General features: G+C 45.2%; 1 protein-coding gene across 7 annotated transcripts in view; it reads right to left on the bottom strand.

Moving 5' to 3' along the window:
- The window catches only part of SLC35F3 (solute carrier family 35 member F3), a 391,027-nt gene that overhangs the window by 356,003 nt on the left and 15,551 nt on the right, over positions 1 to 19,473 (bottom strand). For all 7 annotated transcript variants that reach the window (XM_033938617.1, XM_033938612.1, XM_033938613.1 and 4 more), the window contains exon 2: positions 8,988 to 9,312. In XM_033938617.1, coding sequence (XP_033794508.1) covers positions 8,988 to 9,312 — 325 coding nt within the window. The remainder of the gene's footprint in view (positions 1 to 8,987; positions 9,313 to 19,473) is intronic.

Raw genomic sequence — 19,473 nt, 5'->3', positions numbered from 1 at the left:
TTACTAAAGTATGTCCAGTATACCAGGTATAACTGGAATATCTGTGGAGACCTCAAAGTCGTTGCTCTGTTACTAGGACTGCAGCTTGGCTATACAAAGTACTGCTGTTTCATCTGCGAATGGGACAGCCGAGACAGAGAGTCGCACTATTCTAGAAAGAACTGGCCACTCCGTAAAAAGTTAGTTCCAGGACAGAAAAATGTAGCACATGAATCGCTTGTTGACCCGACAAAGATATTTTTGCCTCCTCTTCACATTAAACTGGGACTCATGAAGAATTTTGTGAAAGCAATGAACAAGGAAGGGGAAGGTTTTCGTTATTTAAGACAGATGTTCCCAAGAATAACTGATGCCAAGATCAAAGAGGGTATTTTTGTTGGCCCCCAGATCAGACATGTTATGAGTGACAAGCGATTTGAAGATCTGTTAGTTGGGCCGGAAAAAATTGGCTGGAAAGCCTTGAAAGACGTTGTTGACAATTTTCTGGGCAATTACAGAGCCCCAAACTACATTCAGCTGGTAGACAAACTTCTCAAAGCATACAAGAGAATGAAGTGCAATATGTCACTCAAGATTCATTTCCTCCATTCACACTTGGACTTCTTCCCCGCAAATCTCGGTGCTGTGAGTGACGAGCACGGTGAAAGGTTTCATCAAGACATAGCTACGATGGAGAAACGATACCAGGGCAATTGGAATCCGTCAATGCTTGCCGACTATTGTTGGATGCTACAACGTGATGCACCAGACACTGAATATAAAAGAAACTCGGGAGCAAAACACTTTTAATTCTGTTTCATTTAGTTGCTTGTGCGAAACGTAAACTTGACTATATATTTTATTGTCAGTAAACATAAAAATGTCTATTTCTCATAGTTCTTACGTGATGCAGTAAAACCAAAACCATATTTGAGCATACCAAGTTGGTACCTGTCATAATCACCAAAAACTTTTCAGGAATCAAGACTTAACCAAAAAATTGTTGTGCAGTGTTATTAGTAAATGTTGATCATTAACTGTTAAAGGAAAGATTTATAAACTATAAAGAGTTTTACCTCATGCAAAATTGTCATTTTTTAATAAGACATTAACTATTTTTCTGCGGCCCTCACAGTTAAAGTTTAACATCTTTTCTTTCTCAGAACTGACACATTTCAATCACTATATTGAAAATAAAATAATTTTCCCTACCTTTGTTGTCTGGTGACTTTATTTTTCTGTGCTTTTAACTATGTTTCCAGGGCCTTCTTGACAACTGACTGTTTTTCTCTCCGTCTTCACTTTCTGCCTTAATTCCATCTTTGGCATTAACTTAACATTCAATTTTTCCATTTTTCTGCTTTCTTTTCAAAATCTACTTTTCCATGTCTTACATTCCCTTCCTATCTCTCTCTCCTTCCTTCCCTATTTCCATTGTTTGACATCTCTCTCCTTCCCTCCTCCCTCCCCCCAGTGTAACATTTCTCTTTCCCTTCCTCCTTTCTGCCCCCTGCAGTCCATCTCCCTTCATCCTTTCTGGTCCCCCCTCCCAGTCCAACATTTCTCTCTCGTTTCCACTAGTCCAACATTTTTTTCTCTCTTCCTCCTGAATATTTCTCCTCTGGTCCTCCTTCCCTCAAACAAACATCTCTCACTCTCCCTCCAAGAGTCCAACTTTTCACTCTCTGCCTTCCCCAGTGTAACATTTCTCCTTCCCTCCTTTCTGTCCTCTCCATCCATCTCACCCTCTCCATGAGTCCAACACTTTCTGCCTCCTGCACGCTTTCTCTCTCTGCTTCTTCCTTCAGTGGCATCCCTCCGTCCCATCCCCCCAACCCAACATGCTCTCTCTCCATGCACCATCTCACCCTCTCCTCCAGTTTGTAGCACCTTTCCTTTCCCTTTCTTTCTACCAGGTCCAGCAGCACCTCTTCTCCCTTCCTTTTACCTCCCCCCTGTCCAGCAACCCTTTCTCCATTCCCTGCTTTACTTGTCCAGCAGTATCCTTTCTCCCTTTCCCCCTGTCCAGTACTAAATGGACAATACTCGGACTGGAAAAGCGTCACGAGTGGAGTGCCACAGGGTTCGGTGTTTGGACCTGTACTCTTCAACATATTTATAAATGGCCTAGAAATTGGTACAGCGAGCGAGGTGATTAAATTTGCAAACGATACAAAGTTATTCAGAGTAGTGAAGACACAGAAGGATTGCAAAGACCTGCAACGTGACAAACACACTCAAGAAATGGGCCGCGACATGGAAAATGAGGTTTAATGTGGATAATGGAAAATGAGGTTTAATGTGGATAAGTGTAAGGTGATGCATGTCGATAACAAAAATCTTATACACGAATGCAGGATGTCTGGTGCAATACTCGGAGAGACCCCCCCAGGAAAGAGACTTGGGAGTACTGGTAGACAAGTAAATTAAGCTGTCTGTGCAATGCACGGCAGCGGCGAAAAGGGTGAACAGAATTCTAGGAATGATTAAGAAGAGGATCACAAACAGATCGGAGAAGGTTATCATGCCACTATACTAGGCCATGGTATGCCCCCACCTGGAATACTGTGTCCAGCACTGGTCGCCGTACATGAAGAAGGACATAGTGCTACTCGAAAGGGTCCAGAGAAGAGTGACTAAAATGGTTAAGGGACTGGAGGAGTTGCCGTGCAGTGAGAGATTAGAGAAACTGGGCCTCTTCTCCCTTGAAAAAAGGAGACTGAGAGGGGACGTGATCGAAACATTCAAGATAATGAAGGGAATAAACTTAGTAGATAAAGACAGGTTGTTCACCCTCTCCAAGGTAGAGAGAAAGAGAGGGCACTCTCTAAAGCTAAAAGGGGCTATATTCTGTACAAACGTAAGGAAGTTTTTCTTCACCCAGAGAAAACTGGAACGCTCTTCCGGAGGCTGTTATAGGGGAAAACATCATCCAGGGATTCAAGACAAAGTTAGACAAGTTCCTGCTGAACCGGAACATACGCAGGTAGGGCTAGTCTCAGTTAGGGCGCTGGTCTTTGACCTATGAGCTGCCACGTGATTGGACTGCTGGGCACAATGGACCACTGGTCTGACCCAGCAGCGGCAATTCTTATGTTCTCCCTTCCCTGCTCCCTTGTCCAGCAGTACTCCTTCTCCCTTCCCTGCTCCTCTACCCAGCAATACCTTTATTTTGCAGCCCGCAGTCTATATGCAATCTCACATACTGGGCAGGAAGAGAGGCTCCAGCATCTGCTGACTTGAAACTTCCTGCTGCCGTTGCTTATGCTGGGACTCCTGCCTTCGCGTATCTGCCGGTACTTCTGCCTTCGTCGTGTCTTCACACCCCCGGACCAGCAGCTACAGGCTAGAGAAAGGAGGTTATGAGTCCCGGCAGAGACACGAAGGCAGGAGTCCTGGTATACGCAACATCAGGAGGAACTTTTAAGTCAGCTGATGCCAGCGCCGGAGCCTCTCTTCCTGCCCAGTGTGTGAGATTGTGTTCAGACCGTGGGCCTCAAAATAGGACCTGGGGCCGCAAGTTTGAGACCGCTAATTTAACCCTACCCTCTTTTTTCTATCCAATAACCAATTCCTAACCCACAACTGAACTTTGCCTCCTATCCCATTATTCTTTAATTTTCTCAGGAGCCTCTCATGAGGAACTTTGTCAAAAGCTTTCTGAAAATCTAGAAACACTATATTCAACTGGCTCACCTTTATCCACATGTTTATTCACACCTTCAAAGAAGTCAAGCAAATTGGTGAGGCAAGATCTCCCTCAGCTGAACCCATGCTGACTCTGTCTCATTAAATCATGTTTGTCTACAAGTTCCACAATTTCATTTTTTTATAATTGTTTCCATCATTTTGCCCGATACTGAAGTCAAGCTTACCACTCTGTAATTTCCTGGATCTCTCCTGGAACCATTTTTAAAAATTGGTGTAACTTTGGCCACCCTCCAATCTTCAGGTATTACAGATGATTTTAGCTACAGGTTACAGATCACTAACAGCAGGTCAGCAATTTCATGTTTGAGTTTCTTTAGTACCCTGGGATGTATACCATCTGGTCCAGGTGATTTATCACTTTTTAACTTGTCTATTTGGCTTAGTATATCTTCCAGATTCACAGAGATTTTCTTTCAGTTCCTCCACATCATCACCCTTGAATATCATTTCCAGTTCTAGTAGATGTCTTACATCTTCTTTCATAAAGACCGAAGCAAATAATTCATTCAGTCTCTCCGCTATGGCCTTATCTTCCCTGAGTGCCCTTTTGCTCCTTGATCATCCAACAGTCCCACGGATTCCTACGGGACAGTGCTTGCTGGGACAAGGCAGGAACAGTGACAAAGCTTGTCCATGTGTCATTCTCCAGTGTGTATTTTTCTCCTCTGTAGAGCTCTGTGTATAGTGAGTAGTGCTATAAAATGCTAAGCATTGTCAGTTTTTGTTTCTTTTCTCTTTCTTGAGCAGATAAATATTACAGTGGGTTGTCCTGCTCTGGTTTAAAATTAATGAGGTCAATATTCAGCTATTATGTTCAGCATTGTTTTTAAAATGCTGGCCACAGTGGCTAAATAAAACAATGGAATCTTTATTGCAGCTTGTACTGAACATCTATGCAGAGTAGGAAATGCTGCAACTATCTGGACAGGAACACTTAACAATATTGTGACTGCTATCCAAATAGCTAACCGGATAAAAATAAGACATCAGTCTTTTTTACCTGACTTTATCAACTGCCTTTTCTCCAACCATATGTCTCCTCTCCATTCACATTTCAATTTGACCCTTGATTCTTCTACAGAATGCCAAAGAGGAACAATTTTAAAGAGATTTTTCAGACTATGGCATCATATGCTAGCACATTTCCCTCTTGCTGCCCCAATTTGTCCTTTCAGTAAAATAATCCATTAATTCTGATGATTGCAGGGTTGGAGAAGAAAGGCAAAATACAGTACTATCTACCCTTGATAAAGCCCAAAAGATAGTGCTGCTGAATCTTCACAGCCAGTATTAGCTGCCATTATCTAGTGTAGATAAACATTGTTGAATATTGGGCCCAATGTTTAATTGAGCAGAGGAGGAGATTTCTAAGCAGTTAAAGAAATCTTGATTAAATTTCCATTTGACAAGGAGTTAGGGTTACCAGATGTCTGGATTTACCCAGACATGTCTTCTTTTTAGAGGACATATCTGGGCATCCAGATGACTTTTCAAAACCCCTAGCTTCCCCCTTCCTAGGAGGGGCCTTAAGCACCTAGGCCAATCAGAGTATTAGGCACCTCCCCGATGCATCCCCGAATGCACTGGGAAGGGGCAGGCCTACTACCATTTTGTAAGAGGCAGGCTTGCCAACCAGAGTGGATAGGTGTTCCTCTGGCCAAACTTTGAATGGGGGGGGTCATCGGGGGCATGGGGTAAGTTGTCAGGGGGTTGGGAGATGGTGGAAGAAAGTGGGCATCCCTCGTATTGTGGACGTGAGGGAGGGTTAGTAGTGTCAGAGAATTGTGCAACATGGCAGGAAGGAGTGGGCATCTCTCCCACTGTCAAGGGTGGGTGTCAGGCGGTTGTGCGATGGCGGCAGAAGGGAGAGGGCATGCATTCTGCTGACTGAGGTGAGTGTCCAGAGGTTGTGCAAGTATGGTGAGAGAGAGTGGGCATCTCTCCTGCCAATTTTCGATTTGGGTTTAAAAAAAAAATATGTGGGTGTATTCTGTGCATGTGCTGATTGCTACCAACAGCAACTCATTTCAAGTAAATTTAGTGAACCTACATGAATATCCGCGAACCTCATTTGCATGCGGGGTCTTCTGAGAATGAATCGCTTTTGAAATTGTTACAATAGCGACCTCTAAGTTATTATAATCCAGTATCACACTTGGCTAGTGAGAATCCTGAAAGGCTTACATAGGCAAAAAGCAACTATACTCATACCAGAAAACAGTAGCAACAAATAAATCTAAGATCCTTAGAATGCCTGCTGTAAACAATGATGGCTGAGAACAGGGCCGCCATCAGAAATTTCTGGGCCCTTTACTGAGCAATCCTATTCCCCTTCCCCCCCCCCCCCGACCCCCCCTTCTTCCATGGGCCGAATACACATATACTTTTCTCTGTCGCCGCACTCTTTGACCAAAAGATTTGTAAGCCTGCAACCACGTCAAGGTAGACTCTTTCAGCAGGGCCCTAACCTAACCTAAACTAAACTAATCTATACCTATCTATTCTAAACTAACATATGTCTAATACTGAACTAATAACAAACTAACAAACATCTGCATAATAAATAAATAACTAATAAATAATAGTGCTAGTAGCTATAATTCACTTTTGAATGTAAAATCTCAGTTAAGGATTTCTTTTGACCTTTGTAGGCCAGAAGTAGATCACAATTGCACAATATTTTTTGTAACAAGTATTAAATGTGTTTTTATAAATACTATAAGCTTAATAAATATATCAGAAAAAACTACACATCTGAGCGCATATCTAAACATACACATCTGAGCGCATATCTGAACATACACATCTGTATGATCCCATCCTCCTCAGCTTGCCTATAGCTGCATCATGCATGTTAAAAATGTACGATATGTTGATATCTGCACCTTCCTTCCTTCCCATCCATCCTCCTCAGCCTGTCCTTACACATCCACAGATGCATGTTAATAATGATGTATATGTTATGATGATAAATAAATGCATATGAGCACATCATTAACATGCAGCTATGGATGAATGTATAATGATGTTATGAGTGTGCACCTCTTCCTTCCCATCCTCCTCAGCATGTCACATACAGCATGTTACATTACACAGACTTTGTATAATGTAACATGCTGTATGTGACATGCTAAGGAGGATGGGAAGGAAGAGGTGCACACTCATAACATCATTATATATTCATGAATCAATCTGATAATCATCACCACCAGGCTGTGTGTGTTATGGGATGGAGGAAGAAAGGTGCATGGGATGGAGGAAGAAAGGTGCATGTTTAAATTGCGCGGGGACAGAAATCCCACCCGTCCCCACCCGTCCCCGTGAGGACTCCCACCCGTCCCCGCGAGGAATCCCTCCGTCCCCACCCGTCCCTATAAACTACAGAAATAGTTATTTCATTTAATTATGCTACTGAATTAAAGGCTCTGGTAGAAACCCATTTAAAAATAAGCAAAAAGACTTTATTAATTTGGAAATATTAATTGGGAAGAATACATACTTTGTAAACGGGTTTCTACCAGAGCCTCTAATGTTTATAAATTTTTATCAACACAACTAATATACTACTTTATCCTGAAGCAAAAAAAAAAAAGATTTTTTTCCTACCTTTGTTGCCTGGTTTCTGCTTTCCTCATGTTCTCATTTAATTCCTTCCATCCACTGTCTCTCTTCTTTCTGCGTCTTCCATTTGCTCTGTTACTGTGCCTCTCCCTTTCTCCCCCCTCTCAAATTGGTCTGGCACCCATCTTCTTCCCTCCGCTCCCCCCGCTTCCCTTCTTCCCTGGCAGTATCTTCTCCCCACTCTCTCTTCCCCATTTCCTTTCAGCGTCCTTCTCCCCCCCATCTTCCCCATGTCCTGTCAGCATCCTTCTCCCTCCTCTGTCTTCCACATTTGCTTTCCTTCTCCCCCCTGTCTTCCCCATATCTTTTCAGCGTCCTTCTCCCCCTCTGTCTTCCCCATGTCCTTTCAGCATCCTTCTCCCCCCTCTGTCTTCCCCATGTGCTTTCAGCGTCCTTCTCCTCCCTGTCTTCCCCATGCCCTTTCAGCGTCCATCTCCCCCCATCTTCCCATGTCCTTTCAGCGTCCTTCTCCACCCCTTTGTCTTCCCCATGTCCTTTCAGGGTCCTTCTCCCCCCTCTGTCTTCCCCATGTGCTTTCAGCGTCCTTCTCCACCCCTTTGTCTTCCCCATATCCTTTCAGGGTCCTTCTCCCCCCTCTGTCTTCCCCATGTGCTTTCAGCGTCCTTCTCCCCCCCTGTCTTCCCCATGCACTTTCAGCGTCCTTCTCCCCCCATCTTCCCATGTCCTTTCAGCATCCTTCTCCACCCCCTTTGTCTTCCCCATGTCCTTTCAGGGTCTTTCTCCCCCCTCTGTCTTCCCCATGTGCTTTCAGCGTCCTTCTCCCCCCCCTCCCGTCTTCCCCATGTCCTTTCAGCGTCCTTCTCCACCCCTTTGTCTTCCCCATGTCCTTTCAGCGTCCTTCTCCACCCCTTTGTCTTCCCCAGTGCTTTCAGCGGCCTTCTCCCCCCTCAGTTTTACCCATTTCCCTTAAGCGTCTTTTCTTCTCCACTCCACCTTTCCTCCCTTTCTCCCTCCCTGCCTCTTACCTTTGTGGCGCTTCCCCACCCGACAGACAACAGAACAGGCCCGGTCCGACAAACCTCCCTGCCCTGTAGCAGCGAATCTAAATTACCTTCTTACAGCAGCTGGAGTATTGAAGCTGCTGTAAGAAGGTAATTTAGATTCGCTGCTACAGGGCAGGGAGATTTGTCAGCCGGGCCTGTTGTCGGTCGGTTGGGGGAAGCGCCACAAGGCTAAGGGGACCTAACCGGCTGTGCACACTCCCCCCCATGGCTGCATCAGGGTGGACCGCCCCCCCCTTCGGTACACGACTGCCTTTTCCCTACCTGCCCTGCCACAAGCAGCCGACCGGAAGTCTTCCCAATGTCAGCGCTGACGTCGGAGGAAGGGAGGGCTTTGCTTAAGCCCTCCCTCCGATGTCAGCGTTGACATCGGGAAGACTTCCGTTCGGCTGTGTGCTGCGGCAGGGCAGGTAAGGAGAAGGAGAGGAGACTATGCTTGCGACCCTGGGGGAGCACGGGCCCCCTGTCAGCTCCGGGCCCCTGAATGCAGGACTGGTAGTACTGCCCTGATGGCGGCCCTGGCTGAGAAATTAGACAAGATCACTTTTCAGTATTTTCCATATTAACATCCTCAATAAAACATCAGTAACTGTAATTTAGAAAGGAAACATTCTGTATCAAGATGAGAAAACTGAGAACATAAAACTGTCTTACCTGTATCTTTGTTGTGGTGATTGTTTTTCAGTAGACTTTGACACATATCCAATATAATACAAAGGGAAGAATAAAAAGTTCCAGTTTGTGGCAAACCATGTCAAAGTGAATGGTGCATCAAATTTCTTAAAGGTTGATTTTGCTAGCTGTGTGGAGCCTGACCAGGAAGAGCAGACACAGATGATTATCATCATCCCCCAGAAGAACTTCTTAAGTTGTGTAATGGAGCATTTCCAGCAACTACGATTCCCTCTTCCACCTGCTTCTGCCATACCCTGCATCTGCACTTCTGTGGGGGCTGGGGATTCCTGGGGGCGCTCATTCCCTAAACAAGAGAGAAAGAAATTTATTTAAGATGCACACCAAACTCTACCCCGATCTCAATAGCTTTTTGAAACCTGGACAAATTGCCAGGTTTTGAAAAACAGTCCAGATGCCCAGACAGTCCTCTAAAAAGAGGACATGTTCAGGTAAATCTAGACATCTGGTAACTCTATATAATCTCTGTATCACACTTAAGGGCGCTTCTACTAAACTGTGGTAAAATTTGCAGCTGCTGCAGCTAAATGCAGGAATTTAGTCCATGACAGCTGCAAAGTTTAATGCAGCAACTATTGGGACTGTTCCCATTATTTTGTATTGCAGTTTAAGTGTTAACATTCAGATTAATACATGCTACCTGTTCTAGGTTAATGCAGAAGCACTTAGCTCCTCTTATTTAGGAGGCAGTAAATGGTCCCATGTTAACTCTGTGTTAGGCAGTTAGCACACAGTAAATGAAGCGCATTAATTACCAAATATCTTCTATGCTCACTCTCTACCCGTGACACACCCTATCACAAAAGGCACTTAACACACAGTTTACCATGTAGATTTGCATTAGCAGTTAACGTGCTTAACACAATTTTGTAAAAGGACCCATAAGTTGTAATAAATAGGAGTCTATGAACAGTTGCATAGCGAGGGTGAGAGGCGCCTGGGGCATTGGCATCCTTCCTCCACCCCAGTGGCGTACCTAGGGTATGTGGCACCCGGGGCCCATCATTTTTTGACACCACCCATGTAAAAAGCTATTTTTTGTAATGACCATGAAACGGAATAAATGGTCAGAATAGAAACAGGCAGTGAAAATTTTCTTTTATTGAACCTCATATGTAACCATTATTCCAAACATAACATAACATAAATTATGTCTGAATTGTCATGTCATCAGAAGTACATATGGAGTAGTTGCAGGTGATGCTTGGGAAAATTCTGATTGTGTTTTTTGAATAGAAGGGTTTTTATTTCTTTTTTGAAGGTTTTGTAGTCTGTGGTCGAGGTCAATAGGTTGTAGAGTTGGGGGTCGAGTGTTGCAGCTCCAATGGGTAGGAGGTTGTCGAACAGTTTTTTTCTTTTCACATTTTTGGTTGAAGGGTGTGTGAATGGTACGTGAGTTCTCCTATGCCTGGTTGAGGTGGATTGAATTATTTAGCTGAAGAAATTAGTTACCCCCCTCCCATTCCACACACATTAATTCTCTTCCATTTTTGTTCCCATTATAAAAAACACTGATAAGTTCCCAGAAAAAAATGCATTAAAATAAGAAGTGAAAACAAAGGCCCCTACAGATGAGAACATAACATAAGAATATCCTAACTGGGTCAGACCAATGGTCCATCATGCCCAGTAGCCCATTCTCATGGTAGCCAATCCAGGTCACTAATACCTGGTCAAAACCCAAAGAGTAGCAACATTCCATGCTACCGATCCAGGACAAGCAGATGCTTCCCCCATGTCTTAATAACAGACTATGGATTTTTCCTCCAGGAATTTGTCCAAATCTTTCTTAAAACCAGCTACGTTATCTGCTTTTACCATAACTTCTGGCCACTTCATTTTTAAGCTTAGATCTTTCCTTCCAAACAGAGCTAGATGTCAAATACAGCACAAGGTAACTTCACACGGACTTAGCTGTGCAGGAAATGTGAATTTCCTCATACACCCATCATATAGTGCAAAAATGTGCAAAGGTCTGGGTTTTTTCTTTTGATCACTACATAGCGTATTGCCACACAAGCAGCACTGTTACAAACATATTCTGAAGGTCAATGCTAAGGTTAACAAAGTTTCCTTCCTTGGACCAGAAGGAGATACTGACAAACCACTGGAAGAGATTCCAAAACTACCCAGGAATACCCAAACACCCACTCTGTGTGAACCAGTTGAGTGGAGTGGACTAACTGGGGGGTGGAAATGGGCCCGGAGTTTGCTCAGCAGAATTTCCCAGACCACCTTTTCCTCTCAACACATTGACACGATGCCACCACCACCACCAGGAACACCTCACCGGGTAGGCCAGCAATGCTTATAAACTTTATAAAACACATTATTATATTTTCTTATAAAGCACATATTTTAATTGAACTCTCTGACATTCTCAGCTGTGCCATTCACAAAAACAGAAGGAAGAAAAGTTCCCATTTCCTGCTGTCTCATTTCCCTGGCCTATACAATATTTTTCTTCTGCAGACCCTTCAAAAGTCTGACCAAATCCTCGTTTCACTTGCATTATAAAGTACTGAGGATGTCATCTCTTCCCATTCCCAGGTCCTAAAGTCTAAGACAGTAGCGCAAACTAGTGCTGCCCGATTCAGGAAAAAAAATTTCGATTCGATTCAGCCTATTGATTTGGTTTTTCGATTCGATTTTCCTGCCCAATTGGGTGTTTTTTTCAAACATCCTGGTGGGTTTATTTTATAGCTTTTTCACCCCCTTTGGCTTCTCCTAACCACACTGGCTCACGTTTGCGGTCTAATACCAGCTCTGGCAGGATACACATTTCAAATCTGACATATTGTAATCACAAAACAGAAAATAAAATTAGTTTTTCTACTTTTGTTGTCTGGTTATTTTTCAAATCTTGTTGGTCCAAGGCTCTGGTTGTCTTCTGATAACTTGCTTGCCAGGGTCTCCTTCTTTCTTCTTTCTGCATGCTAACCATCTCTGTCCTCCCCTTCCATTTCCCATCCCTCCCCAGGAGGTCTGGCATCTTTCCTTTTTTCATCTCCCTCCACAGATCCACCTTTTCTTAACTACCCTTTCATCCAGCATCTCTCCCTCCTTCCCCACCACTCCAGGGTTCACCATCTCTCCCTTTCTTTTCCCAACTACCCTCCTATCCAGTATCTCTATCTCTCCCCTCCACACCATCCCTTGTGTCCAACTTCTCTCCCTTTCTGTTCCTTCCCTCCCTAAAACCCATGGTCCATCATCTCTCTCCCTCTCCTCTATTTTCAGACCCATTATTTATTCCCCCAAAGTCCAGCATATGCACGTCTCTTTGAACCCCCTTCCCATCTTGTACTTCTACACCATGGCCCCCATTCCCTGAAGGCATGTCCCCCCCCCTTAAAAGTCTGCATCCCACCCCTGAAGGCATGTCCCCCCCTTTGAAGGCTTGTACCCCCCGAAGGCCTGTCCCCCCCTTGAAGGCCTGCCTGCCTGTCCCTCCCTGAAGGCCTGTCTCCCCCCCTGAAGGCCTGTCCCCCCTTAAAAGTCTGCATCCCACCCCTGAAGGCCTGTCCCCCCTTTGAAGGCTTGCACCCCCCGAAGGCCTATCCCCCACTTGAAGGCCTGCCTGCCTGTCCCCCCTGAAGGCCTGTATCCCCCCTGAAGGACTGCTGCCCCCACGAAGGACCAATTGCCCCCCACTCCAAAGGACCGCTCATCCCTCCGGCCTCCCCACACCATTTACCTAGAGAAGCAGCCTTAAGAAAGATTGCGATGCCGGCGATCTTTGCGCTGCTTTGGTTGTTTCCTGCTGTGGTCCCGCCCCCTCCTCTGACGTTAGAGGAGGGGCGGGACCGTGGCGGAGGAAACAGCTGAAGCAGCGCAAAGATCGCTGGCATCGCAATCTTCCTTAAGGCTGCTTCTCTAGGTAAATGGTGCAGGGGGGATCCGGATGCCAGACCCGGACATTGGGGGAGGGGAGGAACCGGATGCCAATTACTTCGAGGCCAGGAGCACCCCCTCAGGGCTTGCACCTGGGGCGGACTGCCTCCCTCTCGCCCCCCCTTGGTATACCACTGCTCCACCCTTGTCAGACCCCCCTCCTTACCCGATGCCCCCTTCCTTCCCTCATACCTTTAGTTGTTCACCATCATGAGCAACAAGAACTTCAATGTGCTCCTCGCAATTCCGTTGGCATCCCCTCTGACATCACTTCCTATACGTGGTACCCAGCAGTGATGTCAGTGGGAGAGACGATGTGGTCACAAGGAGCATGTTGAAGTTGTTGCTCATGGTAGTGAACAACTAGAGGTATTGGGGAAGAGAAGGGGGGGGCGGGTGTGTGGGAAGTAGTTGGAAGAGGTGGAGAGCAGAGAGGATGAGGGGTACCAACGCCCCCACCAACATGGTGCCCGGGGCACCCCCCCTTAATACCTATGAACCTAGAAGTAGAACATAAGAACATAAGCAGTGCCTCCACTGGGTCAGACCAGAGGTCCATTGTGCCCAGCAGTCCGCACACGCGGTGGCCAAACAGGTCCAGGACCTGGACTGTAATCCTCTATCTATAACCCTCTATCCCCTTTTCCAGCAGGAAATTGTCCAATCATTTATTGAACCCCAGTACCGTACTCTGCCCTATTACGTCCTCTGGAAGCGCATTCCAGGTGTCCACCACACATTGGGTAAAGAAGAACTTCCTAGCATTCGTTCTTAATCTGTCCCCTTTCAACTTTTCCGAGTGCCCTCTTGTTCTTTTATTATTCGAAAATTTGAAGAATCTGTCCCTCTCTACTCTCTCTATGCCTTTCATGATCTTGTAAGTCTCTATCATATCCCCTCTAAGTTTCCTCTTCTCCAGGGAAAAGAGTCCCAGTTTTTCTAATCTCTCAGCGTATGAAAGGTTTTCTATCCCTTTTATCAGACGTGTCGCTCTTCTCTGAACCCTCTCGAGTAACGCCATATCTTTCTTAAGGTACGGCGACCAATATTGGACGCAGTACTCCAGATGCGGACGCACCATCGCCCGATACAACGGCAGGATAACTTCTTTCGTTCTGGTTGTAATACCCTTCTTGATTATGCCTAGTATTCTATTTGCCTTCTTAGCGGCCGCTGCGCACTGTGCCGTCGGCTTCATTGTCATGTCCACCATTACCCCCAAGTCCCTTTCTTGGGTACTCTCCTTCAATAATATCCCTCCCATCGTATAGCTGCACCTCGGGTTTCTGCTTCCCACATGTAATACTTTACATTTCTCAACGTTGAACCTCATCTGCCATCTCGTCGCCCATTCTCCTAGTTTGTTCAAGTCTCTTTGCAATTCTTCGCAGTCCTCTTTAGTCCATGCTCCACTAAATAGTTTGGTGTCGTCCGCAAATTTTATTATCTCACACTTCGTCCCTGTTTCTAGATCATTTATGAATATATTAAATAGCAACGGCCCAAGCACCGAGCCTTGCGGGTCACCACTCGTGACCCTCCTCCAGTCCGAGTAGTGGCCCTTCACTTCCACCCTCTGTTTCCTACCCGCCAACCAGTTTCTGATCCATCTATGTACATCTCCTTCCACCCCATGGTTCTTCAGTTTCCGAAGCAGGCGTTCGTGGGGTACTTTGTCAAAGGCTTTTTGGAAGTCTAGATATATGATGTCTATGGGGTCACCTCTGTAAGATAGGAAACAGCAATATTCAGGGTCCCTGATATTCAAAGGTACTGTAACTATCTGTATAGTGACGGCTGCTATCCATGGATAACAGTAGCACTACATGGATAAAGCCAGGTTGGTGTCAGGGTGGCAAGTTATCCGCAAAGCAAAAAAGCTGTCCAAATAACAGTCTAAATATCACCATAGCAGCTGTTTGGACCACTCTACTTTGCAAATGAAACTCAATGTCTCTGATTCATTTAAACATCACAGCTGGCATTTTCAAAATGATTTCCTCTTCTACCACAACCTACATGAACATGCATGCAGGGTCTTCTGAGAATGAATCGCTTTTAAAATCGTTCCAATAGTGACCTCGGTAGCTGCCTGTCGAATTTTACCGTTAAGTTTTGAGAATCTTCCCCTATCCAGTACTAGGGGCTGCCTAAAGCTGCATGTACCTCATCCACCATTCTGTGCCCAGATCCATCAAAAATTACAAAGACAAGGGAAGTTACAGGGAAATAATTTTAATAACAATAGGAGGAAATATTTTTTCACTCAGAGAATAGTCAAGCTCTGGAATGCATTGCCAGAGGTTGTGGTAAGAGCAGATAGTGTTAAAAAAATTTTTGACAAGTTCCTGGAGGAAAAATCCAGTCTGTTATTGAGAAAGACATGGGGGAAGCCATTGCTTGCCCTAAATCAGTAACATGGAATATTGCTACTCCTTGGATTTTGGCCAGGTATTACTGATCTGGATTGGCCACCGTGAGAATGGGCTACTGGGCTTGATGGACCATTGGTCTGATCCAGTAAGGCTATTGTTATGTTCTTTTTATGGACCAAGAGAGGGAGGGAGAGGTCATAGGTGGAGTGTAGGAGGAAGGGAAGAAAGAAGCTGGGAAGGGACAGAGACACAGAAGAGATGGTGGTGGTGGAGGAAGAAACAGGGACAGGGGCACAAAGGGGCAAAACTGGACACAATGGGAAGGAAAAGGACACAGAAGAGTAGTGTTAAACATGGGGGAGGAGGGGGGGAAGGACAGGGACAGAGAGGGCAGAAGCTAAACAGATAAAGACACACAGAAAAGATGAATGCTGGACCTAGAGAGTTAAGAAATGTGAAAAGAACACTGGAAAACCAGAGAAGAGCAGAAAAGTGATACCAGGACCCAAGCAATGCTCAGACATGAAATTACTACTACTATTAATTATTTCTATAGTGTTACCAGATGTACACAGTGCTGTAGGGAGTCATGAAGGAGATAGTCCTTGCTCAAATGAGCTCACACTCTAATCAATCAAGACAAACAAATAGGATGCCATGGTAGGGGTTACACTTACTGGAGGATGTTTATACTTCTAGCTAGGATGATGAGCAGAGGAAGACAATCTCGACAAGGTGGGCTGTCATTCTATTTTTTAACAAGGGAAGGGGCTTGACGCATGGACAACGAGGTGAAAGGAATGAAGTCTGGAATTGGCAGTGGAGGAGAAGGGTTCAGATAAAAGTAACTTATATGAGGAATGGAGTTCTCGGGGAGATGTATAAAGAGAAACAAGAGAGGAGAGATACTGAGGGGCTGCAGAATGAACACAATTGTATGTTAGTAATGGGAGTATAGACCCCCATGGAAAGCTGCAACCATTTTGAACTAAAAGATTAAAACACATTTCTACTGTGTTTTGCCCTGGAGATGAGCTTGTGGTCATCAGCCTAAGTTTCATTGCTCAAAAAGAGATAGCTTTACAGAAAAATCATGTGCACATCAGCAACTGTTGGGTCAGCACCTTGCAGTCACCAACAACCGTTGGAACAGCAACTGTCAGCAACTACCAGTACACATCTGGACGAAGGACCTGGTCACAGGAAAACCACAGAGAACAGTAAGTGACCCACCAGGTATGGGCACAGGAACAAGGTAGTGATGGGGATAGGGCAACGTAGTAGCACATTTACCCCAACTGGAATAGTCCTCAGGTGACATAGGATGCATGGGCATGGACCAAATAAAGGTTATATAAAGAACCTCCCTTCCTGGTTATAGGCAGAGAGCCAACTGTACAATCAGACTCTGCCGGCTTCTGTCTATAATCTCTACATTGTATCTTCAGACTGATAATACAATCTTATTACTGGTATGCTTCTGCTGTTACAATTTATATAATCTGCTTATAAATAAATGTATTATCTGATTTGGAAATACACTGCACAACCGCGTGGTCATTCCCTTAGAGGGAGACAGTGAGGAGGTAGCAGCACCTCTTTATTCGTGACCCCGATGTGATTGTGCATGCGTGATTAACACCACTTTAATTTCAGAATTTAAGAAAAACTCACACTAGAGACAGGTTTAGTTAGGGAGGGCTGTGCGATTTTATTATTTTTAAGATCTGTATTGTAACAGGGGCTAGGGGTAAGCCTAGCGCTGGAAACCCGGGTCTCACCCCTGGTTCAATAATAGCGCTCTTTGGAAGACCACTCTGGAATAAGTACAGCGGAAAAAACTCTCCACCCATAATTCACAGTTCCAAGTTTTATTATCCAGTTCACCTTGCACTGATTCTAATACAGCCACACCGGCTCATGATGCTTGGAAGGAAATTTATTACAACGTTCTCTTTTACAGCAACTTCCTGTATCAATCAGGAAAGAAAAAAAAACAAAAACATTTCCCTTTTAAACAGGGTTTCCTTCTCACCATTCTGCTACCATACTTTGCACAGTTCCCAGCAGCATTCTGGTTTCAAGAACTTACAAGAGCCTCAGAGGACCAGAGCTGGCCCTAGGCTTTAGCTCCACTCCTTCCAGGCTTAGCACACAGCTGCGCTCAGCCCACTTTATTTCAGGAAGTTCTCCTCACCTGACTGCTTGAATTATAAATACCCCACTGACCCTTCTTATTTCTGGGCAGTGGGCTGGGAACCATCCACCCTTGTTTTAATAGTCTAAGATTCCCCTTCTAAAAATTCCCACTATCAGGAATGTGAAATGTCAGGTCACTTAATCAACTCGGGGCTTTATTTCTCCTTCTAAAGTTAGTTAGCCTTAACCCCTCCCCCACTCATTATGCTTTGCTTGCATCCAGGGATTCTGGTTTAATTTCTGTTGCTAACCAATCCTCACATTCACATCCCAGATACTCGTTCCTTAAACAGTCCCTTATGAGGACAGAAATGTTTCTTTTAAGTACTTTAGACCATTGTTATAGAACAAACTTTCATTCCCTTCCCCAACACAGTACCTTACTGACTCATGCTGCATTCAGACATATAGTCCAGGGCTTCTGGGCTGCACTCCATTTCATTCCCCTCAGAGACATCTCCCCCTACCTCTATAAGAGACTCCTCACTCTCTGAAGTTGGATACAAGCTATCCACTGGAGCAGCGTTTGGCCAGCTCTACTCAATAAATTTTTCCCTTCCAATTAGCTTCTGTTTGGGAAGCAAAGTTTTGACAGCATCGCTGTGCTTTGGGACAGGAGGTTTCCTAGCAGAAAGCAATAAGACAGAGCTCCTAGCCTTCTGTTTCCTGTTCTGTGAAGAATGTCCTTCCCTCCAGGTTCCTGATTGTTTGTGTGTGTTCTAAGCTGGCTTTTGTTTGTGTGTCCTAAGCTGGCTTTAATTTATCCTGCTGTAAAACTTTCACTTGTGCTCTGAGCACATTGTGCATTTCAGCTCCGCCCCTTTCCTTAACCCTTGCTGTGTCAGCTTGCCTTTCAGCATCTTCTCCCCACTGTCTTCCCCCCACTCTGTCTTCCCCCTTTCCTTTCAGCGTCTTCTCCCCACTCTGTCTTCCCCATTTCCTTTCAGTGTCTTCTCCCCCATTTCCCTTCAGCATCTCCTGCCAACTCTGTCTTTCCCATGTCCTTTCAGCTTCTTCTGCCACTCTGTCTTCCCCATGTCCTTTCAGCGTCTTCTCCCCACTCTGTCTTCCCCATTTCCCTTCAGTGTCTTCTCCCCCATTTCCTTCAGCATCTTCTCCCCACTCTGTCTTCCCCATTTCCCTTCAGTGTCTTCTCCCCATTTCCCTTCAGCATCTTCTGCCCACTCTGTCTTTCCCATGTCCTTTCAGCGTCTTCTCCCCATTCTGTCTTCCCCATTTCCTTTCAGCGTCTTCTTCCCACTCTGTCTTCCCCCCACTCTGTCTTCCCCATTTCCTTTCAGCGTCTTATCCCCACTCTGTCTTTCCCATTTCCCTTCAGCAACTTCTCCCCACTATCTGTTCCCCATTTCCTTTCAGCATCTGTTCCTCTCCACCCCCTTCAGCCTCTGCTCCTTTCTTCCACCACCCTTCCCTCTCGCCACCTCACTGCCCTTCGGCACCCCTCGCACGGCCCCCTCCCTCCTTCCTACCTATCTATCTATCTCCTTCCCTCCCTCCCCTTTACCTTCATGGCACGTTTTGAGTAACTTCTTCAAAGCCGTCAGAGCCTGCAAGCAGTAGTGTGCGTGTGTGGGTGGAAGCTTCTCTTCTGACGCAATCGGAATTCTCTTTCCAGTGTATGCTGTTCATTTTTTTCTCCTCTTCTCTCTTGCTCCATTTCCTCCTTATGCCTGTCTCCAACGTATTGATTTTTCCCTTTCAGCTTTCTTAACTTTTTTGCCTCTGTCCACTCGAATCTTGCCTTCTTTCTCACCCTTCTTCTTTTAAAATTATTAGCTACCTCTCAATTCTTCATCTCCTCTCAGTCCCTAGCTCTCCCATTTCCCATCTCACTCCTTTCCAAGCCTCCTATTTCCTTCTGTCTACTCCCTATTACCACATTTCTACCACTGTTCTCTCACTCATTTTGTCAACTCCCTTTTGACCTCATCCACATGGCTCACCACTTTCAGAATCCC

Source organism: Geotrypetes seraphini, chromosome 3, assembly GCF_902459505.1.
Source record: "Geotrypetes seraphini chromosome 3, aGeoSer1.1, whole genome shotgun sequence".
NCBI classification, from domain to species: Eukaryota; Metazoa; Chordata; class Amphibia; order Gymnophiona; family Dermophiidae; genus Geotrypetes; species Geotrypetes seraphini.
This window is presented reverse-complemented; position numbering and strand designations above follow the sequence as displayed.